The sequence below is a fragment of the Cantharellus anzutake genome, assembly GCF_015039405.1.
Source record: "Cantharellus anzutake strain C23 chromosome Unknown EI90scaffold_32, whole genome shotgun sequence".
In the NCBI taxonomy this organism is placed as follows: Eukaryota; Fungi; Basidiomycota; class Agaricomycetes; order Cantharellales; family Hydnaceae; genus Cantharellus; species Cantharellus anzutake.
Window position 1 is genome coordinate 356,995 of NW_024066982.1, and position 16,931 is coordinate 373,925.

The 16,931-nt window shown below is 49.1% G+C and overlaps 8 protein-coding genes across 8 annotated transcripts; 4 read left to right on the forward strand and 4 right to left on the reverse strand.

The window, feature by feature from the left end:
• Positions 1-2,906: 2,906 nt before the first annotated feature.
• Positions 2,907-4,597, forward strand: EI90DRAFT_2924558 (MFS general substrate transporter; the record flags this gene model as incomplete). Its single annotated transcript, XM_039054866.1, has 5 exons — positions 2,907-3,010; positions 3,076-3,086; positions 3,146-3,423; positions 3,475-3,827; positions 3,883-4,597. 5 exons carry the CDS (start codon positions 2,907-2,909, stop codon positions 4,595-4,597), a joined length of 1,461 nt encoding a protein of 486 aa, XP_038914668.1.
• Positions 4,598-5,392: 795 nt separating this feature from the next.
• EI90DRAFT_3155481 (uncharacterized protein) lies at positions 5,393-6,563 on the forward strand (the record flags this gene model as incomplete). The annotated part of the gene is made up of 6 exons (XM_039066000.1): positions 5,393-5,458; positions 5,518-5,644; positions 5,721-5,818; positions 5,884-5,959; positions 6,010-6,437; positions 6,495-6,563. The coding sequence occupies 5 exons, from the start codon at positions 5,393-5,395 to the stop codon at positions 6,078-6,080; spliced, it is 438 nt and encodes a 145-aa protein (XP_038914669.1). The 3' UTR covers positions 6,081-6,437; positions 6,495-6,563.
• Positions 6,077-8,475, reverse strand: EI90DRAFT_3063216 (Cullin family-domain-containing protein). Its single transcript, XM_039060712.1, has 9 exons — positions 8,368-8,475; positions 7,978-8,318; positions 7,811-7,926; positions 7,525-7,756; positions 7,362-7,466; positions 7,201-7,311; positions 6,718-7,140; positions 6,495-6,667; positions 6,077-6,437 (listed from the first exon to the last, which is right to left on the reverse strand). Exons 1-9 carry the CDS (start codon positions 8,433-8,435, stop codon positions 6,183-6,185), a joined length of 1,824 nt encoding a protein of 607 aa, XP_038914670.1. The 5' UTR covers positions 8,436-8,475; the 3' UTR covers positions 6,077-6,182.
• Positions 8,288-9,317, reverse strand: EI90DRAFT_3063219 (uncharacterized protein). Its single transcript, XM_039060713.1, has 4 exons — positions 9,016-9,317; positions 8,524-8,963; positions 8,368-8,475; positions 8,288-8,318 (listed from the first exon to the last, which is right to left on the reverse strand). The coding sequence occupies exons 1-2, from the start codon at positions 9,275-9,277 to the stop codon at positions 8,608-8,610; spliced, it is 618 nt and encodes a 205-aa protein (XP_038914671.1). The 5' UTR covers positions 9,278-9,317; the 3' UTR covers positions 8,288-8,318; positions 8,368-8,475; positions 8,524-8,607.
• On the forward strand, positions 9,168-11,555 carry EI90DRAFT_2997443 (phosphatidylserine decarboxylase-domain-containing protein). The gene is made up of 6 exons (XM_039056241.1): positions 9,168-9,617; positions 9,693-9,856; positions 9,908-10,141; positions 10,192-10,735; positions 10,789-10,908; positions 10,969-11,555. Exons 1-6 carry the CDS (start codon positions 9,437-9,439, stop codon positions 11,259-11,261), a joined length of 1,536 nt encoding a protein of 511 aa, XP_038914672.1. The 5' UTR covers positions 9,168-9,436; the 3' UTR covers positions 11,262-11,555.
• Positions 11,556-11,592: 37 nt separating this feature from the next.
• EI90DRAFT_2924262 (glutamyl-tRNA synthetase) lies at positions 11,593-13,774 on the reverse strand (the record flags this gene model as incomplete). The annotated part of the gene is made up of 13 exons (XM_039054854.1): positions 11,593-11,661; positions 11,719-11,879; positions 11,934-12,051; positions 12,105-12,195; positions 12,225-12,361; positions 12,424-12,585; positions 12,637-12,786; positions 12,840-13,031; positions 13,095-13,265; positions 13,312-13,359; positions 13,423-13,460; positions 13,505-13,577; positions 13,628-13,774. The coding sequence occupies 13 exons, from the start codon at positions 13,772-13,774 to the stop codon at positions 11,593-11,595; spliced, it is 1,557 nt and encodes a 518-aa protein (XP_038914673.1).
• Positions 13,775-13,905: 131 nt separating this feature from the next.
• EI90DRAFT_3063226 (uncharacterized protein) lies at positions 13,906-14,974 on the reverse strand. The gene is made up of 4 exons (XM_039060714.1): positions 14,835-14,974; positions 14,696-14,771; positions 14,543-14,631; positions 13,906-14,472 (listed from the first exon to the last, which is right to left on the reverse strand). The coding sequence occupies exons 1-4, from the start codon at positions 14,943-14,945 to the stop codon at positions 13,969-13,971; spliced, it is 780 nt and encodes a 259-aa protein (XP_038914674.1). The 5' UTR covers positions 14,946-14,974; the 3' UTR covers positions 13,906-13,968.
• Positions 14,975-15,172: 198 nt separating this feature from the next.
• On the forward strand, positions 15,173-16,334 carry EI90DRAFT_3125426 (uncharacterized protein; the record flags this gene model as incomplete). Its single annotated transcript, XM_039063826.1, has 4 exons — positions 15,173-15,520; positions 15,577-15,688; positions 15,780-16,036; positions 16,110-16,334. 4 exons carry the CDS (start codon positions 15,173-15,175, stop codon positions 16,332-16,334), a joined length of 942 nt encoding a protein of 313 aa, XP_038914675.1.
• Between the last annotated feature and the right edge of the window lie 597 nt (positions 16,335-16,931).

A 16,931-nucleotide genomic window follows, 5' to 3' on the forward strand; every position in this document is an offset into this window, starting at 1 on the left:
GTCCAGTTCTGGCAGCGGATCAACCCAGATCTGTATAATTGCGGGCAGAAGGTGACCTGGCTCGGATAAGGAGAGGACAAGGAGAGAAAGTGCGCGCTTCTGATAGGATTTGTGTGTGTCAAGCTGTTTGAGCGTTGAAGGACCCATTTCAATGTGTGGAAGAACATAAGAGCTAGGCTTTGAAACAATGTCCTGTATGGGAGAATTCCAGGGCCAGTTAGAATCACAACATGTTAGGAATGCGAGTCGCCGGAGATGCCCGAGAGGATTTTACTAAGCGCGCAAGTGCCCACAGGAGTTGCCTTATGTAGTTATTCATTCCTTTGTATATATATACGCACGGACATTGACCCAAAAGCATCAGTCATATTTCTCTTACATCTGTGCTCCGCTGGGAGACGTTTACAACACCGCTTGCGACAGAAACTTGCTGTCGATCTGACACTTCGCACGCGGAATATTGAATGGGTCATCAGAGGCTACCAATGGATTCTAGAATTGCTGGCGAATAGTCTCCGACCCCAAGTCTGGACACCATCTAGCTCGTGGTTGAACATCAGTGAAGCTGATGGATGGTGACCAGCCTCTATTGGTTCTTGACGCGGCAAGTCCCACTAAGTGGAAGAGGCGTCCACAAATGGATGTGAATTTACGGGGTTGTACACTGTACACACAATGAGCTAATCACATCCAATCAAGCTCGACTGTCTCCGGTTACGTAATTACACTCGATGCACCTCCCATTGACCGCCACACATAATGACATCATCCTGATATGAGTTGGCAGGTAGTCTCGCTTCGACCTTACCCATTCTCACCACCACCGCACTTCATTACAAATCAAGGCGATCGGAAGTTCCCTCCATTTCAGACCTGCACGCATGTCTTCTCGATCTCAGACTCTAAGTAATGTCTACCATCAGGCCAAACGTTTGACAGTGCTCAAAGACCAACTATGCCGAGTTGGAACTAGATTCAACACAATCCTTTCCCACATCCAGGGGAAAGGCCCGGGGGAAGTGCCTGGCGTGGTTGGAATGGTATACCAGTGTGAAGTCCACATTCCTTCACCTCTTGGCAACTTACAGGACTGCACCAGTTTAAAAAACCTTTCACAAACATCCCCAGATGTTGGAGATTGTGTACGAATATTCTGCGGGGTATTTTGGTCACCTCCTCGATAAGAGGTGTGTCGCAGTGGAGTAGTCACTGACGCAAGATTGGACCTACTGTTGATCCATGCGAAACCTCGGCACCGCTCGTTGATTTAAATCATGCTGAACACCTCGTAAGCAAATCCTGAGCAGCACCACAAAGGGAACGGGCGGTTGGCCGTGTCTCATTTTCTTTTATACATTACCTTCATTTGCATCACTACTAGGGCACCCCTGTCTCCACCGCCCGCGCTGTTCGACAGGGGTGTGCAGTGCAACTCCCCAATCCCGTTTTCCACGCTGCAGTACCCGATAATCATGCCTGCTATGCTTCGGTCCACCCAGACCGTGTTGTGAAATACTCACCATGCAAACCCTCGCCGGATAGTGACAAACACCAATGCACGCACGAAGTTGATCACTATGCCGAGTCCGCCTGTGGTTCTTTTACTGGGTGGTGACTGCGCAGCCCGAAGGAGAAGAATTGACACCGGAACACATGACTGGCCGCTGTTAACGGGACTACATCGCGTTTTAGAAAGTTCGTTGGTATCGAAATTCATCCCAGTTTAATATACCATTCCACTTGACAATCCAAGTACTTCATTGGCTCGTTAATGCGATTACCTTATGGGGATTGGGTTTCATATTCTGATAGGGCATCGATGGCCTATCCACATTGTGTGTCTACCTGTGTTCTAGTTAATCTAGGCCACTCAGCGGTTCATGCTTTGAGCATTGCCCTGGGTCGCGATGGCCTTGGCCGGATTAGTAGTATGAACCCATAACGGCGCCGTAGTCCAGGAAATCCGTCATTGGTTCCTTCAGTGATGAGGATATCAAGGTATGGGGGGGAGGAGGGGCCTTTATCGCTCCACCAGCAAGAATGTTTGTGCTAGCGAAATGATGCTGGGTTCAATTGGCTGACCGACGTCTGTCAGTTTGAATGAGACCAGTAGCCGCAGCATCCCGAGTGGCTGGAGATCCTTGAATGTAGCCTTTTGCCTTTACGAACCTTCATTGGTCATTCGTAATCACGGATAAACTGGCAGAGATGCGAATCAAGTGTTGGCCTATTACAAACGGTGCTGGAACGAGATGATGCTTCAAGCTCAAGTCTTGTTCACAAGGAAATAGGTGTTTTGAGGCAAGTACGCGGCTGGGGAGGATACTCCGTAATTGTCCGAGCCCTCCATTTGCGTGACTGATGATCCTCGCACAAGCTCGCCGATTCAAAAGGGATCACACTGCCAGTGGATTGATCGGAATATGTGAAGCCGGGCCCTAAAGCGAGAGAGTGAGATAACGGCGACCAGGGTAGAACATAAACCTTGTTCCTATCTCTCCGAGGTCTGCTTGAAGCATTCAAGGATCGGCGTTGACACGATTGGGGTCACGCGTGGTAGCTAGGCTCAGTTGGTATCGCTCTGAGGTTACTAGCCCCCGTATGGAATAGAAACTCTCGGGACAGTACTGAGGTATTGTCCCGAGCTTGTCGAGCAGCCTTTCGTCTAGGATACTAACGCTATTCGGGACGTGCTCCTGTTGAATGTGCTTTTGCAGGGAAGCTCGACTTTTGGCTCAACGTTTAACGCGAAGCTTCATCTGAATGTCTTTGCCAGAGAAGCGGAGGCAGTATATTCCTAGGGCTCAACGGGCTTGTGGGACCATAAAGAAAGATGAGGCAGGCCCCCAGTTCTCAAGCCCGCTCTATCGATCTCTTCCTGGCCCTCTTCACCTTCTTCGTTATTAATGGCTGGAGGAGCTCCCATTGTTGGCGTCTCTGGCTCCGAACTTGGAAGACGGCAGTGGGCTATTGCCTTTTCCTTGGTGTCTACACTTTTCTTTACCTGGGGGTGATTAGAGTGCCGTTCTGGGTAGTTGGGGGATTTTACTGACAGAATGACTTGCATAACTCTAGATTTGCGTATGGTGAGCATGCCCGCGACACAACTGCCCACATCTTCAATTTAACTGTTGCTTTCACTAAGGCCTCCTTGATGTCTTGAACAAGCATTTCCAGGTCATATTTGGGATTACCAAGACTCAAAGTACCTTGCTCCAGCTCGCGTACTTTGGCGCGTACCTCGTCTTTTCACCTTTCGCCGGGCTTTTCATGAGGCGCTACGGTTACAAGAAAGGAATCCATTTAGGTCTTTCACTCTACACGATTGGTGCCGCATTTTATTGGCCTTGTGCCAAGTATGAGGTCTACGGAGGTTTCGTTGCATGTACATTTGTGATTGGATGTGGCTTGAGTGCGCTTGAAGTGAGGTCCAAGTTAGTGGGATGGCGTTCATGCTAAGAACACGCGTACTAGGTTGCTGCAAATTCGTACATAACAGTTCTAGGATCCCCAAAATATGCGGCCGCGCGCCTTAATTTTTCACAAGGTTGGCAAGGGGTCGCTTCATTCTCTGGTCCTCTCATCGCTTCCCGGTGGTTTTTTACTGGGAAGAATGCCACCTCACTCGATACAGTTCAATACGTCTACCTTGCGGTGGCGTGTCTCGGCATTACCTTGAATGTCCTTTTCTACTTCACGTATCTTCCCGAGATCACCGAAGAGAAGTTGGCTGAAGAGATGCGAGGTGTTGGCATTATGAGTGATGCTGAGCCTTTCCACAAGCAATATCGCACCATCTTCGGCTTTATCGCCCAATTCTGCTATGTGTATGCCCTCGCGATCAGGTCGTTCAACGGTATAGTCTGATTTTTTCATTCCTAGAGGTGCTCAGGTTGCGGTTGCATCCTTTGTCGTCAACTACCTCACTGAGGGTGAATTCGGCTTGAACAAGACGGACTCACAAGCATCGAACATGTTCTCATACTGTCAAATCACATTCACCGTCGGTCGCTTTGTCGGTGTCGTACTCCTCAACTTCATCGATCCAGCCGCCCTTCTCACATTCTATGCCATTTGCTGCACCGTATTCTGCATCGGGACCGCTACCGCAACTGGCGTGGCCGGCATCGCATGCCTCTACTGTCTGTTCTTCTTCGAGTCTATCTGTTATCCCGTTATTTTCACTCTCGGTACGAAGAACCTTGGCGTTCACACCAAAAAAGGATCCGCACTTATCGTAATGGGTGTCGCCGGAGGGGCCTGGTACCCTTCCGCACAGGGCGCGCTCGCCGATCGCACAAGTACACACCATTCGTATTTGGTGCCTATGACCGGGTTCATTGTTATGCTTGTGTACGCTGCGGGAATCGTTATTACCCAGGGAAACCGGGATGGGTTCCGTATTAGTAATGTTGACGAGATACAAAAGAAGAGAGCTTCTATCGTATCCGCTGGGTCTGGTAAAGGTGATCTGCCTGGTGCCAATCTGCCAAGCGCAGTGGAAACAGCCGAGAGGACCAGCAAGGAGAAGGATTCTGCCAATCTTCCGATTGCCGAGCAATTGGATTCAAGAAATAGCTCGACGAGCCTGGGCTGAAGTTTTGCAGCCAGCGCGGCCGTCATTTCGGCCTACACATATTCATTTTGTCACAATATCGATGACAGGCGAATTCGAATTCAAGTTTCGCTAAATCTCACGTCTCGCTGACGCATATCCAAGGACCCCGAAGGGAGCCACCCCTCAAGGACCCGATGGTGGATTTTAATTCTACCCTAAAATTCCTTTCTCACGGAATGACCCCTTCGTGCCTTGTGCTAATTGTGAAAGTCTAAAGCGCCAGTCATGAAGTATCGCACGCCAAATCGAGGTCGATTTATCGCAATATCGAGATCATTCCTCAACCACGGTGGTTCCGGGTGTTGGGCGGAGTCACAGTACCTGAAGGCCTGGGGGCGGCAGGTCAAACTCATTGGAGGTCAATGGGAATGCAATGGCAGTCCTGAATCTGAACTTGAATCCGACGTATCATGAATTAGGTCCAGAAGTAAAAACAGAAACATCAAAGCCCTAGGCAAGAACCCAATCAGGATTTCTTTGCTAAGCTGGGCACGGAGTCATCCTGGCATGCTCAGTATGGAGACATTGAGCCACGTGTAATAGCACGGCCAGGATCCCAGCCCCTACTAAAGACCAGCCGATATGTGCTGCCTATGGGGACAGATCTGGGCACGCCAAGAGGAGATGAGGTGCTTCTGTGATAAGACTTTGAGAGAAGTCTGTTCGACCCCTTGTTGTCCAAACCAACAGAATACTGTTGTTTTGTGTTTTGTTACACGCGTGATCGATTTATTTAATTCTCGACTCCATGCTGCAAACTCGATCCTGGGCCCAATGAGCCTCTTGCAAGAACTTTCTGAAATGGACAGACTTACCCAGTTGCAGGACAGCATCGATGAGGTCAGGCGCTTGCGCTTAAGCGGCTTCACTCTCTCTCACGCTATCTTGTCTCCCCACAGCTCTTGACGGTCATGTCGAGCAGTATTCACTATCTTATCACACGCGCCGACTTCGAGCAACTAAATCCAGATATTCCTATTACTAAGTCAAGAGGAGACAAGGCTGCATCCCCGGAAGAGTTTGAAGGTGAGAATCCACCAGGGGGGTGTCAATCGGTCGTGCAATAACTATGCTTCTTGAACGTGGTGTCCTGAGGTTGTAGCTACCAAGAAAGATCTTGTAAACTCGCTCGTCATGCAGGCGAAGAAGATTGAAATTCTCATACGGGCTCTGCCTGCTCCCGTCTCCGAACAACAACAGGTGTTCTTGCTCCTTGTACGAGACGGCTCAAGACGCTGACAAATCGCATTACCTTGTGTACGAAGGTGGAGAACCTAGCTGAGTTGCGGCATGAAATGGAGGGTGCAAACCGAGAGTATAGAGCCGCTGTTCAACGAGCGAGTAAGCCTGCTCGATCTTTTCCCTTGGCGTTAACGAGCATCGTTTTTCAGGTGAATTGCATGCGGAGTTCACTAAAATTTTGGGCATGATGCTCGAAAAGTCACCGTCTCGGCCGGGATGATTGCAACTGCTTTCATTATCATCTAACATGGCGGGTCAAGGGTACATCGTTTTATCCCACGGTCGCAGTAGCGAGGTCATCGGCCCGTCGACATGCTAATCCTCAGGCAAGGTATCTATACAATGATGGATCACTCTCATCCCGCTCCAGATACTCCATATCTACCAATTGGCTAATTTGCGCTTTGATCATGGCGACGTCAGGATAGAAGTGTTGCTTGACCGCATCGACGGTCGTCGTGACGAGTTCAGAGTGAGTGAGGGCTTTCTTCGCCTTCATAATGCGCACTATGGCGGCCTGGAGTTGTAAATCTCGGGTGATAGCAATGCTTTCCGTTGCTTGAGCGTTTTCGGCGGCCTAGCATAGGTTCTGCGTGAACAAGCCGCGAAGGGAGCTGCAAAAAAGTCTGCATACCGATTCCTTAACCTGTATATTGTTGACCCTTACGATCCGTCTCTCGTCCTCAAATGATATATTGACACTGAATACATCGTTGTTATTGACGTCTTTACTTGAGGGATGCTTTTTGAAAACTCGCTTCTTGCCCAACGCCAAGGACTGAAGCGTGCGCTTGAGATCTTCTTTGTCTGTATTATATGGCTCAGGAAAGCGTTCCTTGAAGATAAACCGAGCTTACCCATATTAATTTGTTCATGAATCTCCCAGAACGTGAGTTCCATAACATCTTCTTCTGCGAATAGGAGTAGGACACATGCTTGCTCCAGGCTTAGCACAAGCTCTTTCTCTCCCTTAGGAAATCGTCCTATTAAGCTTGCAGTTCCCAAGTGGTGAATCCATTGCAGCTGTCGGCCCCTAAATTTGCTCATGTAAAATTCATTGAAGTGGTCCATGGCAGCTCGCATTCCTGCAGGCAATAAAAGCGGACTGGGTTTATAAGTGGGCCAAGCGGATGGCTGGAGAACCATCATGGTAAACGAGTCACAATCATTAATCGAGTGTCCAATATGCTCCCGCAAGGCATGGAAGTCAGCTTGCAGGTTTCGGGAGAGTTCAAGATCGTTGAACATTTGCTGCCCTTTCTCAAATTCGCGGTCGTAGCCTGGAATATAGAGGGGTATACATGAAATCTCCTCTACGGAATGTTGGCTGCGCAGCTTACTGTTCGCTAGTTTGGCGAGGAGCTGCTTCTCAAAATCATCAGAAGCACTGCGTCGGAGAATAACGCGCTTGGCCAAAGCCCTCATATAGAAAGTGCGGAAGACGTCTCGGTCTGAATGGGAGTTGGCCGATGCTTCTTTGATGAGCTTCGAGATTACCTACCGGGGGTAAATGCGTGCAATGCCATCACCTCATCTACTTGTTTCTGGAAATCGCAATCGGACATACCCTTTTGTCCTTGACGCAGGATACCGTCGAGATGCTTGGCTATTCGTAGTTGCGCCGTTAACATCATCCAAAATCCGAGGAACTACAAGGGGCGTACCCATTAACTCTGCTGGCTTATTTTTCCTGGTCCCAACTGCGACAGTAAAGGCATCCCGAACTGCGTGGATGAAATCATCGCTATCCAACGGCAATGGGCCTACGTCTGCTTGCCTCGTGCGGCTTACAAAACAAGTCTTGACTACTCCATCAATAAAATCTTTAAGCGAAATGAGGCTGTGAATCATATTGGCATCGTTGTCGGTCTTGTGGACCTCGAGCTGAACGACAGTCTAGGAAACTGGAATGAACCTTGTTGTGCTTTACGGCGTACAGGCCTGACGCACCTTGACATATGCTTTGAACGATTCACGGAGTTCGGGCACTGACTGCACTCTGCAATAAAGATTGTACATTTGGGAAAGCCCCTTCTCATCTTTCTCGTTCATGAGCTTCTCGATAGCTAAAATGATGGTGTCAGGGACTTGACAAAGCTCGATCGCCTCTGGCTCACCGGCCTGGGAGAACTTGTCAGTGACATTGTTCCGCATCAAGCGATCTTGAACAATACTGATAATGCGGTGACTGGGAAACTCAGAGCAACAATCTTTCAGACGTCTTTCTTCCTGATCCAACCGCGCTGAGCAGTGGCGTATCCAATCGACCGCCTTTGATTCATTGTAAAGTTGCCTATTCTCCTTCTTATAGTATTCCCTAGTGATGTCGGCATACGACGCTTCGAATACTACTTCATAAATGCCATAAACAGCAAGGAGATGAACCAGGGAGCGGATGGTATCACGGTGATGGTTCTCATCAACGTCCATTCCGCTTCCACTCGGCATAGCCTCCAGTCTAAGCAAGGTGAAACGCAGGGAATGGATATAGTCAGGCGTGTACGCACGATGCATCCCTTTCTTGGGTGACCCATTCAGATATGGCGTCCGAGATCGACGTCTGGGGGCCAACCATTCTCACCAACTTTTCGCGCCACAACTCCCTCCCAAGTGGCCTAAAGAATAGGTAAGAATGGTCCGGCATCAGAACGGTGGAATCCTACCGAACTTGCATGAATGATTTGTCCAAATTCTCTATCACGAAACCACGGTCCAGATACAATAAAACTGAGTTTAGGATACTCTTGTCATGACACACGATGAGCTACCATCCACATAGCGGGTGATGGCCTACGAACAAGCCTTGATTCGTACCACTGCCAAACCTGAACGAGTTGGGAAAGCCACTTCATGTCACCTAGGGGCATAGTCATAAGCTTCCTAAATTCGGCATCAACGCATTTCTCCAGCGCGATCTTGACATCGCCGTAAAGGTCTTCGCCATGGCCCTGTAATGAGACCAGAACGCGTACGGCCTGAAATAATTCTTCAAATGGTGCGATGCGATTCCCACCCATCGCTTTTGCGTCGAGTATAGCGCGTACTGATCGAGTCACTAGCGGGCTTAGCCTGTTAGTATATTCCAGTGGAAGGGCTCTCGTTGCTGGATCAAGGGTGAATGACGGATGATTGACGCATGCGATCAGGATACTGACGTAGCATGCCTCCGACACGAAGCACTTGGACCTTGCATTCCAGTTCCAGCCCTTTCCCAGGAAGCTCATCTTGCGCTCTAGCTCTTCCCTTGCCCTTATTGCGATTGGTGTCGTGATCTTGCTCCGTTCGTGCGAATTTTCGAGGGGGAGCGGTTGTCGGGTCCACATCCACAACGGACAGAGACACATTCTTCACTCGGCTAAATGCAGCGGAAGTCCTGGGCAAGTTGGATAATGCTTGGGTGAGAAAGTCGTCATCCATGTTAACAGCGCTTATTTCGAATTGTTCTCCTGCCGGAAGCAAAATCCCTGAGCCCGGACTTGAACTGCCTCGATTGATAGCGACATTCGCTCGCCCCTTGTCTCTCCATTTTCTAAGACTCTCTTTTCCGCTCTCTAGAGCCCTGCTGAGCAAGGCAGCATGCCTAAATTTCACTTCAGACGGCGTCTGATGCCCTTCCCGGGTGCTTTGCGACCATCTCGCAGAGTCTTCAGCCCACGTCGGTGGTATCCTGTGCGCTACTTTTCACGACAATCCAATCTTCATGAAGCTTCAGACTCGGCCCCGATGACCACGAGCCAGAATAAAATCCCCCTGCGACGTATGTGCATCTATTCTATTTTCCCTTGTATCACCGTCAGTCACACGACACTCCCTTGGGCCCGAATCATCATAGGTAGGCTCGCGGCAGCATGGAAGGAAACGCCCACTGTGTGGTATCCGTTACCTATCGGTGTCGGTGCCCTCTTATTAGCCATGCTATCGTGGCGAAATAACACTAGACGAGAAGCGGGCGAGACCGAGGCTGGCCAGCCTGTCGGAGCCAAGCGTCGCTGGCAGGTGGGCATCCGACAGTTTTTACTATTACCCTTGTAGCTGATAGCACACTAGGTACACGTTCTGGGGGCACTTCCGCTTCGCAACTTGTCTAGAGTATGGGGTTATCTCAATTCTTTTGAGCTTCCCATCTGGCTTCGCCCCGTTGGTTTACAATTCTATGCGTGGCTTTTTGGTTGTAATCTGGATGAAACAGAACATTCAGACCTGACAAGATACCGGAGCCTTGGGGAATTCTTCTATAGAAGATTAAAGCCTGGAGTTCGGCCACTTGCAGACGCTGTACTCGTGCGTCTAACTGTGTCTTCTCTTGTACTTACCTGATTAGCCATTATTAGGTATCACCGGCGGATGGAACCGTCCTTCATTTTGGAAAAATTGTCAATTCCCGTGTTGAACAAGTCAAGGGCCTCACATACTCCCTTGATGCCTTTCTAGGAACACGGCAGGCAGGGGACAGCGTCAATGTGGACTTCGCTGAGCGACAAGGTGCCGAGGTCGACGATGAGGAATTTGCAAATGTCAATGGCATCGAATACTCCCTGAATCAACTCCTTGGTAGTACTTCTCAGAAGTCACCTAATTCCACACCATCATCATCATCATCCACTCTCCTATGCCCATCCACCAATACCGCTACCAGAGAAGGGGATGTTGAGGATGCTTCTGTGCCGGAGGAGGCAACAACTCCCGATACACTTAGTGTGGCGGCGGAGGTTGGCACTGTTGCGACGCATCCTGGTTTACAAAGGTCCATGACAGTATCGAATGTTAAGCCCGGAAATGAGCTATTTTTTACGGTCATCTATCTTGCTCCTGGAGATTACCACCGCTTTCATAGTCCCACGGCCTGGGTCGTGGAAAAACGAAGGCATTTTACTGGTAGATCTACTCCTCGGTTCTTCCCTAGTTCGATCTCACGAGGTTTCATGCAGGCGAGCTCTTCTCGGTAGCGCCTTGGCTTGCCAAGCGACTTGCAGACCTTTTCGTTCTCAACGAGCGCGTAGCTCTGCTGGGCAAATGGCGATACGGCTTCTTTTCGATGATTCCTGTTGGTGTGTAAACTGACTCAGAGCAATCTATCCAACTAGCATCTGATGGCTTTACTTGTCTAGGTGCCACCAATGTCGGCTCCATCCGTATCAATTTTGATGAGGCTTTGCGTACGAACGTTAGAGGAGGACGTCACAAAGTTTCGCCGGGTTCTTTCCACGAAGCTATCTACACCAATGCGTCCATCATTTTGCGAGGTCACCCATTGCGTCCTGGCCAGGAGATGGGCGGATTTATGCTTGGAAGCACCATTGTACTCGTCTTTGAAGCCCCTACGACCTTCAAGTTTGAAATTCAAGCTGGACAGAGAGTTAAAGTCGGCGAGAAGGTTGGGGATGTACCGAACTTAGTATAGGCCCAGATGGTTGCCAAACAAATGTCCCGGCGTTTCTCGACTACTACATGCATGCCCGCAGAAGCCTAGATTCTTGCCGCTCAACCCAGCGTCACCTTCGCAAAACTATTCGTCAACAGGTCTATTGCAATCCAGAATCATAACTTGGTCTCAACACCTCTTTTTGCGTGCTCAGACATCATTTTGCACCACACCCACAATCAAGCTGCACTAATGCCTTACGGAAGGAAACATCCTGTGTACATAGTAATGATCACGAAATTAATGGTAACTTCAACGGTGCTGAATATCCGGAGAGCGGCGCAAGTATGAGCACAAGGAGTTACGATGTTTAGCACAACCTTGTCAGAGTGCGCTGGCGTCCGAGAATACACATAATGTCTAGAATCGAGGGTCCAATCTAGATGGACAGGCATGCATCAGGTATTCTTGGAAACCCAGTCTCAATAGACGATACCTTGGAGGCCGTTAGCGCGTATCGGAGGACCTTCATCCAAGTCGTCTCTGCAAAGTCTGCATTCTGCTTAAGACTGGAGATAGCACCCTGAATTGTCCCTGCATTCCACTCATGGCATGGTACTGCTGCTAAAGCCAGGCTAGCACTGGACTTGATCGTAGCTGAAGAGGCACAGGGTTCTACGAATGTCGGTATCAGGAAAAAAACGCACATACCTAGCGTATCCTCCGAGAACGACTTCGACATCACCTTGGCATCGGAGGAAGAGAAGTTCGGTTCTGTGAACAAATACGGAGCGACTGTTGGCAAATCTTTGAGATTTGCTAAACGTTCCTTTAGCACTTATAAGCGCTTTGCATTGCCCAACAAATGTGGGTATTGCGAACCATGAGTGACGGAAGAGCCTTTGCAACGTACTCCGTCGTAATGAAATCGCTAATGCGGCTATTAATAGGTGTTCTCGCAGAGTTTTCCCCGCTCGCCTTTGTGGAAACGCGTCATTTAACATTCTGGTTGCCTTCCGAACGATCGCTATCCTCGTCTGGGGTCGAGATAGTTGTATCTGGAGATGGTGTCTATTCAAATAGGCGAGCTTTGTAGGGTCTAGGATGTTCTTCCGATGCGTCAGACTCGCCAAGTCAAACTTGATATCCCAAGTCAGTCCTATGTCCTCGAACTTCCCAACGCATGATAATTAGAAGATACCTTCTGAATGAGCTCATCAAGAGCTAGTACATCGTCGGGAGCCGTTGATGTTGTGCCCACAGAAACTTTTCTCTCCTGAACTTGTGATTCATCATCATGAGATCGACTCCAACCAGCAAGAGCAAGCCAATTTAGAACTGCTTCTGGTTGCCATCCTTGCTCCTGGATCGCAAGATCAAAGCCTTCCATGATCCCACGGCGTAGGTCACTCACAATGAAATCAAAAACCTGTGTGTCCCCCTTACGTTTCGACATCTTGGACCCATCCTTATTCAGAAGCAAGGGGACATGCGCATACTGCGGAGGCTTTTGGGATAGAGCCGAATATAGTTCAAGGTGCAGCGGTAAGGACGACAGCCATTCCTATACTGATTTTGAGCAATGCCCGAGGATCACCCTGCAACCCAATGTTGTACCTCACCGCGAATAACATGGGTTATTTCCATATTATGATCATCCACTACGGAGGCAAAATGGTATGTCGGAAAGCGGTCGGTCTTGATCAAAATAGTGTCCGTGGCGCGCGAAGTTGCTGACTGCCGATGCGAACCAAATACGAGATCATTCAGATCGTTGGGATCTGGAGATTCTGGAAACACTGAGGCGTCCTGAGATGTGATGCCCGCTGGTTTGATGTTGGGTGGGGGCAAGGGCAAGATGATCAAGCACACCTTTAGTCTTATCACGTATTTCTCTCCAGCCTTGACTCGGCGGATACTCTCCTCTTCTGGGAGGTGTAAGCAAGTTCTGTCGTACGTCGCCTTCGATCCTAGTTTCGCGAGCTTCCCACGAATTTCGGCTAACTTTTCTGGTCCACAGAAGCATCGGTACGCATGACCTGCCTATTTGAGTTGAGTTAAGAAAGTAACAACCCATTTGGTTACGTACCTCAAGCAATGCGCGAGCATGGAAGTGGTAGAGATCAAGTCGCTTGGACTGATCATAAGAACTTTAGCGTAAATACCAAGACACAAATATGAACTGGATGCTTTGGCTCACCTGGAAGTATGGCCCATAAAGGCCGTCCCGATAAGGCCCTAGCACCGTCAGTCAACGAAAGAAGCTTAGTCATCGGGCCTACCATAATCATACTCTAAACCCGCCCAACCCAGGCACGATATTATGTTGTTCACAGACCCTGGAACCAGTCTGCTCTAACGTCTTCTCAGCCGGTTCAACGAAGCGTCGAAGCCACGCAGCTTACCTGGTCAGTGTCTTCTACTCTGAGAATCCACTTCCCTCTCAGCTTCCTCGCGACAAGGTGGTTAATCAAAGCAGTCCGGAGGCCCCCCAAGTGAAGGGGACCGGTGGGTGATGGTGCGAAGCGAAGCAAAATTTTAGCACTTGCCATTCGGTGTAAAGCAAGAGCGCACGTCGCACGAGCCACAGATACTAGTGACCAAGAGAATGTTGTTTAGTATTGTTGATGGGCCGTGGGAAGCGAATAAGACAATTCTTCATCGGCTTGTGGAACCTGTATCAGTGACCTGCATATATGGTTGTAGGTAATATACATGAACGGTTATGAAATTGGTTTGTAGGGAATCATGGGCCACCGCGATGACGTTTTCTCGCGTTTGACGCTGCACTCGATCCAGTTTCGACTGCTGTGGGTTTTCGTCGAGAATGTACACCTGAAGAGGACGCACTGGGTACAATATCCACATCCATCGCCTCTTCCCTCCTGCCTTTCGGTATTCCTGTTTTGGCTGTGACAAGTTCTGTGACGGTGGCTTGTCGAACCGTCTCCCATTCTTTCTGGTTCTCCGTCTTTTGAGCTGCGTTTGCTACAGCCTCAGCGATCGCGCTGTCAAGGCTATCAAGGACTTCTTTCGTGCGGTTTGACCAATCCTGCAATGCACCAAGAAGCTCTTCAAGTTGACCTGGGCGAAGGTCGCGTCCCATTGTACTGTGAACTTGAAATTGCGAAAACTTCTGATCAAGTTTCCCGCTCACAATGCCGGCGTATATGGCGTCTATTATCAAGTCTTCTAGGGCACGGATTGTGGGTAAATCGAGGATGGTAAGGAGGCGGGAGTAGGGGAGAATCTGAGTTAGTATAGAAGGATTATGGAATCAGGTCAGCTAGATGGGTAGTGAATTATTCAAGAGCGCTTACCCGTGTCTCATTCGCAAGAGAGACCATGGATAATTGTTTGAGTTTGATGAGTTGATTTTCATTCAGTTTTGGAAGAGACGAATGCTTGGCTTAATGCAATATCAAGAAGGAATTACCAAAACAAATTACTCTCAAAGGCCCATCGTACGGCACCTTTATAGTCACCATATGTCCCGTACGAGAATATTTGAAGCAGCTCAAGGTAGGAATCATACTGCGTCCCCGCGAGCTGTCATCGCAAAGGCCAACTATTCAGCAAGGCAACGATGACACGCACTACCGATCACATCACCGATTTGATACCAGGAAGATCCATCAGCTCAGCATAAACAAAGACGCCGGGCGCTGTGATGACGTCCTCGATGAGTTTTGTTGCTGCAGCTCCCTTCAAGGACTTTGCCATCAGCAGAAATGGCTCCAACTTGGCAGCGGAGGAAGTAGACGCCATTGAACGCTTGTAACTATGCTTGCCCCTTCAGAGGCGTCTTGCAAATCGGGATTGGGGCTTTGAGTTGCCCACAACAAATTCAGTTGGAAGCGCGAGGCGGAAATCTGTCCCGTGATCTGCCTGGTAGCATTCCAAACTCCTGCCCGATTGAGACCGTTAATCAGTCATAGTCGCTCCTGAAAATGCCTATTGGATCATCTCTACCTTCAAAATCAATAGGTCCACAACTACCTCTGGAGTACTCGCGAAACCTAGCAAACGAAGAGGACGAGGATGAAGACGATGACTCTTATGCACCTGCTCTCCCGCCAGACATGCTTCCTCCTGCACGATCGACCTTTGCGTCGGCTCCCATGTTCATAAAGCGACCTTCATTTCCTCCACGCCCTGTCCATGACGATGTGGATAACGACGATGACTATGGCCCAATGCCACTCCCAACAGGTGGCTCCTCTTTACTGAGAAAGGACAGACACGATGGCGTTCGTGAGTTCTTAGAACGTGAGGAAACGAGGAAACGGAATATCGAGGTTAGTGGCTGATTCCCCGGAAGGGGTCCTCGATGTTTGGTACGCGCATACCACAGGTCATTGATGAAAGCCGTGGTTTATACTCTCGGAAGGAAGCAGCAAGGCCCAAAAAACTAAAACGAGATGATTGGATGCTTGTACCACCCAAATCCTCAGACCTTCTTGGGCGTAAGTCACCCACTTCTTATTTCCTTCCGTCATCGCCTTCAAGAAGTATCTGGGCAACCTCTAAGCTAGCGCATCTGTTCGTTGTCTCCAGACCTCGACGTAACAAAACTCAAAGCCCGCCAGTTTTCCCGGAGCAGTGGAGACAAACGAGAATCAGGTCCATCACCACTTTGGACAGAAACGCCTGCCGAACGTCAGAAACGTATAGCAGAAGAGGTCATGGGGAAACGAAAGCGTACTGAAGAAAGTGGCATCGCTGACCCGGCGGTCGATGAAGAAGATATTGTGGAGGAAAGAAAACGGAGAAAGAGAGATGCTGATATTAACAAAGTTGTCGAAGAACATAACGTCAGTTCTACGTCTCACTACTCGTGTGCTAAATATTTAATAAAATTGACATCCTTCCCGGATTTCAATGCAGAAATCATCCAGAGGCGCATCCCTCGTTGACATGCATACCACTTCCAGATCCTCACCCTCTTCGTCCAAGCCTGACACCAACAAACCCCCTGGAATATGGGACCACTCGCGTGACATGGCAGTCACTGGTAGACTTCTGGATGACGCTGCGCGGAACCGAGTGATCCGAGACGCGAAGGGATTGGGTGATCGGTTTGGCACTGGAAGAAGCGGGCGATATATGTGATTTCTATGTTGTGTGTGAGGAAGGCGGTTACTGTTGAAATTTGTGGGTCTTGAAGCGATCGTGTGGAAATCCAGCACTATTCATCCGGAAGCAGGTGGCAGAGAGCTCTTATTGGAGGTGACAAAAGTTAACAGAGGAGGCATGGTGGAGACGGAGACAAGAAACACTGGGGAGGTAGCGAGGCAAGATTGAGCAACGCGATATCGATCCTGGATCACCAGAATTTCACAAAGGGGTCCAATTCCAAACAGTGGCACGCAATATTGCTTATCAGAAGAAACAGCTCCTCAATCGGTAGTCCTCTGGGAATGAGACAGCGACAACGGTTCATTGCTGGTTGGCCTCAGTATAACACCTCTTCCGCTGCTCAGTGGAAATTAGAGCCGTGTAATAGACCCTTTTAAAGATGGTAAAATACACTGATGTTTAACGACGAGCGGTGTAGTATTCTACGATCAAACATACGATATTTGATCAAGGCTCCATTGTGAGAGTAAATTACTTGTTTTTTTTTGGCTAGTTTAACGGTGGTGAACTGTCACTTTACAACCGTCGTATTTTGTATTTTACGCCAAGGGCTTGGTAATTTACGATGAT

What these genes read in the sequence shown, in the direction of transcription:
- EI90DRAFT_2997443 (XM_039056241.1), top strand. Translation starts at nt 9,437, where the DNA reads ATGCCTAAATTTCACTTCAGACGGCGTCTGATGCCCTTCCCGGGTGCT. An exon ending in GAATAAAATCCCCCTGCGAC is followed by an intron (nt 9,618 to 9,692) that starts GTATGTGCATCT and finishes GAATCATCATAG; the next exon opens with GTAGGCTCGCGGCAGCATGG. An exon ending in AAAACGAAGGCATTTTACTG is followed by an intron (nt 10,736 to 10,788) that starts GTAGATCTACTC and finishes GGTTTCATGCAG; the next exon opens with GCGAGCTCTTCTCGGTAGCG.
- EI90DRAFT_3063216 (XM_039060712.1), bottom strand. Translation starts at nt 8,435, where the DNA reads ATGGTTGGCCCCCAGACGTCGATCTCGGACGCCATATCTGAATGGGTC. An exon ending in CGTTCAAAGCATATGTCAAG is followed by an intron (nt 7,757 to 7,810) that starts GTGCGTCAGGCC and finishes CCAGTTTCCTAG; the next exon opens with ACTGTCGTTCAGCTCGAGGT. An exon ending in ATTGCACGCATTTACCCCCG is followed by an intron (nt 7,312 to 7,361) that starts GTAGGTAATCTC and finishes ACTCCCATTCAG; the next exon opens with ACCGAGACGTCTTCCGCACT.
- EI90DRAFT_3063219 (XM_039060713.1), bottom strand. Translation starts at nt 9,277, where the DNA reads ATGGATGACGACTTTCTCACCCAAGCATTATCCAACTTGCCCAGGACT. An exon ending in TCGTGTCGGAGGCATGCTAC is followed by an intron (nt 8,964 to 9,015) that starts GTCAGTATCCTG and finishes CCCTTGATCCAG; the next exon opens with CAACGAGAGCCCTTCCACTG.
- EI90DRAFT_3063226 (XM_039060714.1), bottom strand. Translation starts at nt 14,945, where the DNA reads ATGGCAAAGTCCTTGAAGGGAGCTGCAGCAACAAAACTCATCGAGGAC. An exon ending in ATCTTCCTGGTATCAAATCG is followed by an intron (nt 14,772 to 14,834) that starts GTGATGTGATCG and finishes TTGCGATGACAG; the next exon opens with CTCGCGGGGACGCAGTATGA. An exon ending in GACATATGGTGACTATAAAG is followed by an intron (nt 14,632 to 14,695) that starts GTGCCGTACGAT and finishes TATTGCATTAAG; the next exon opens with CCAAGCATTCGTCTCTTCCA.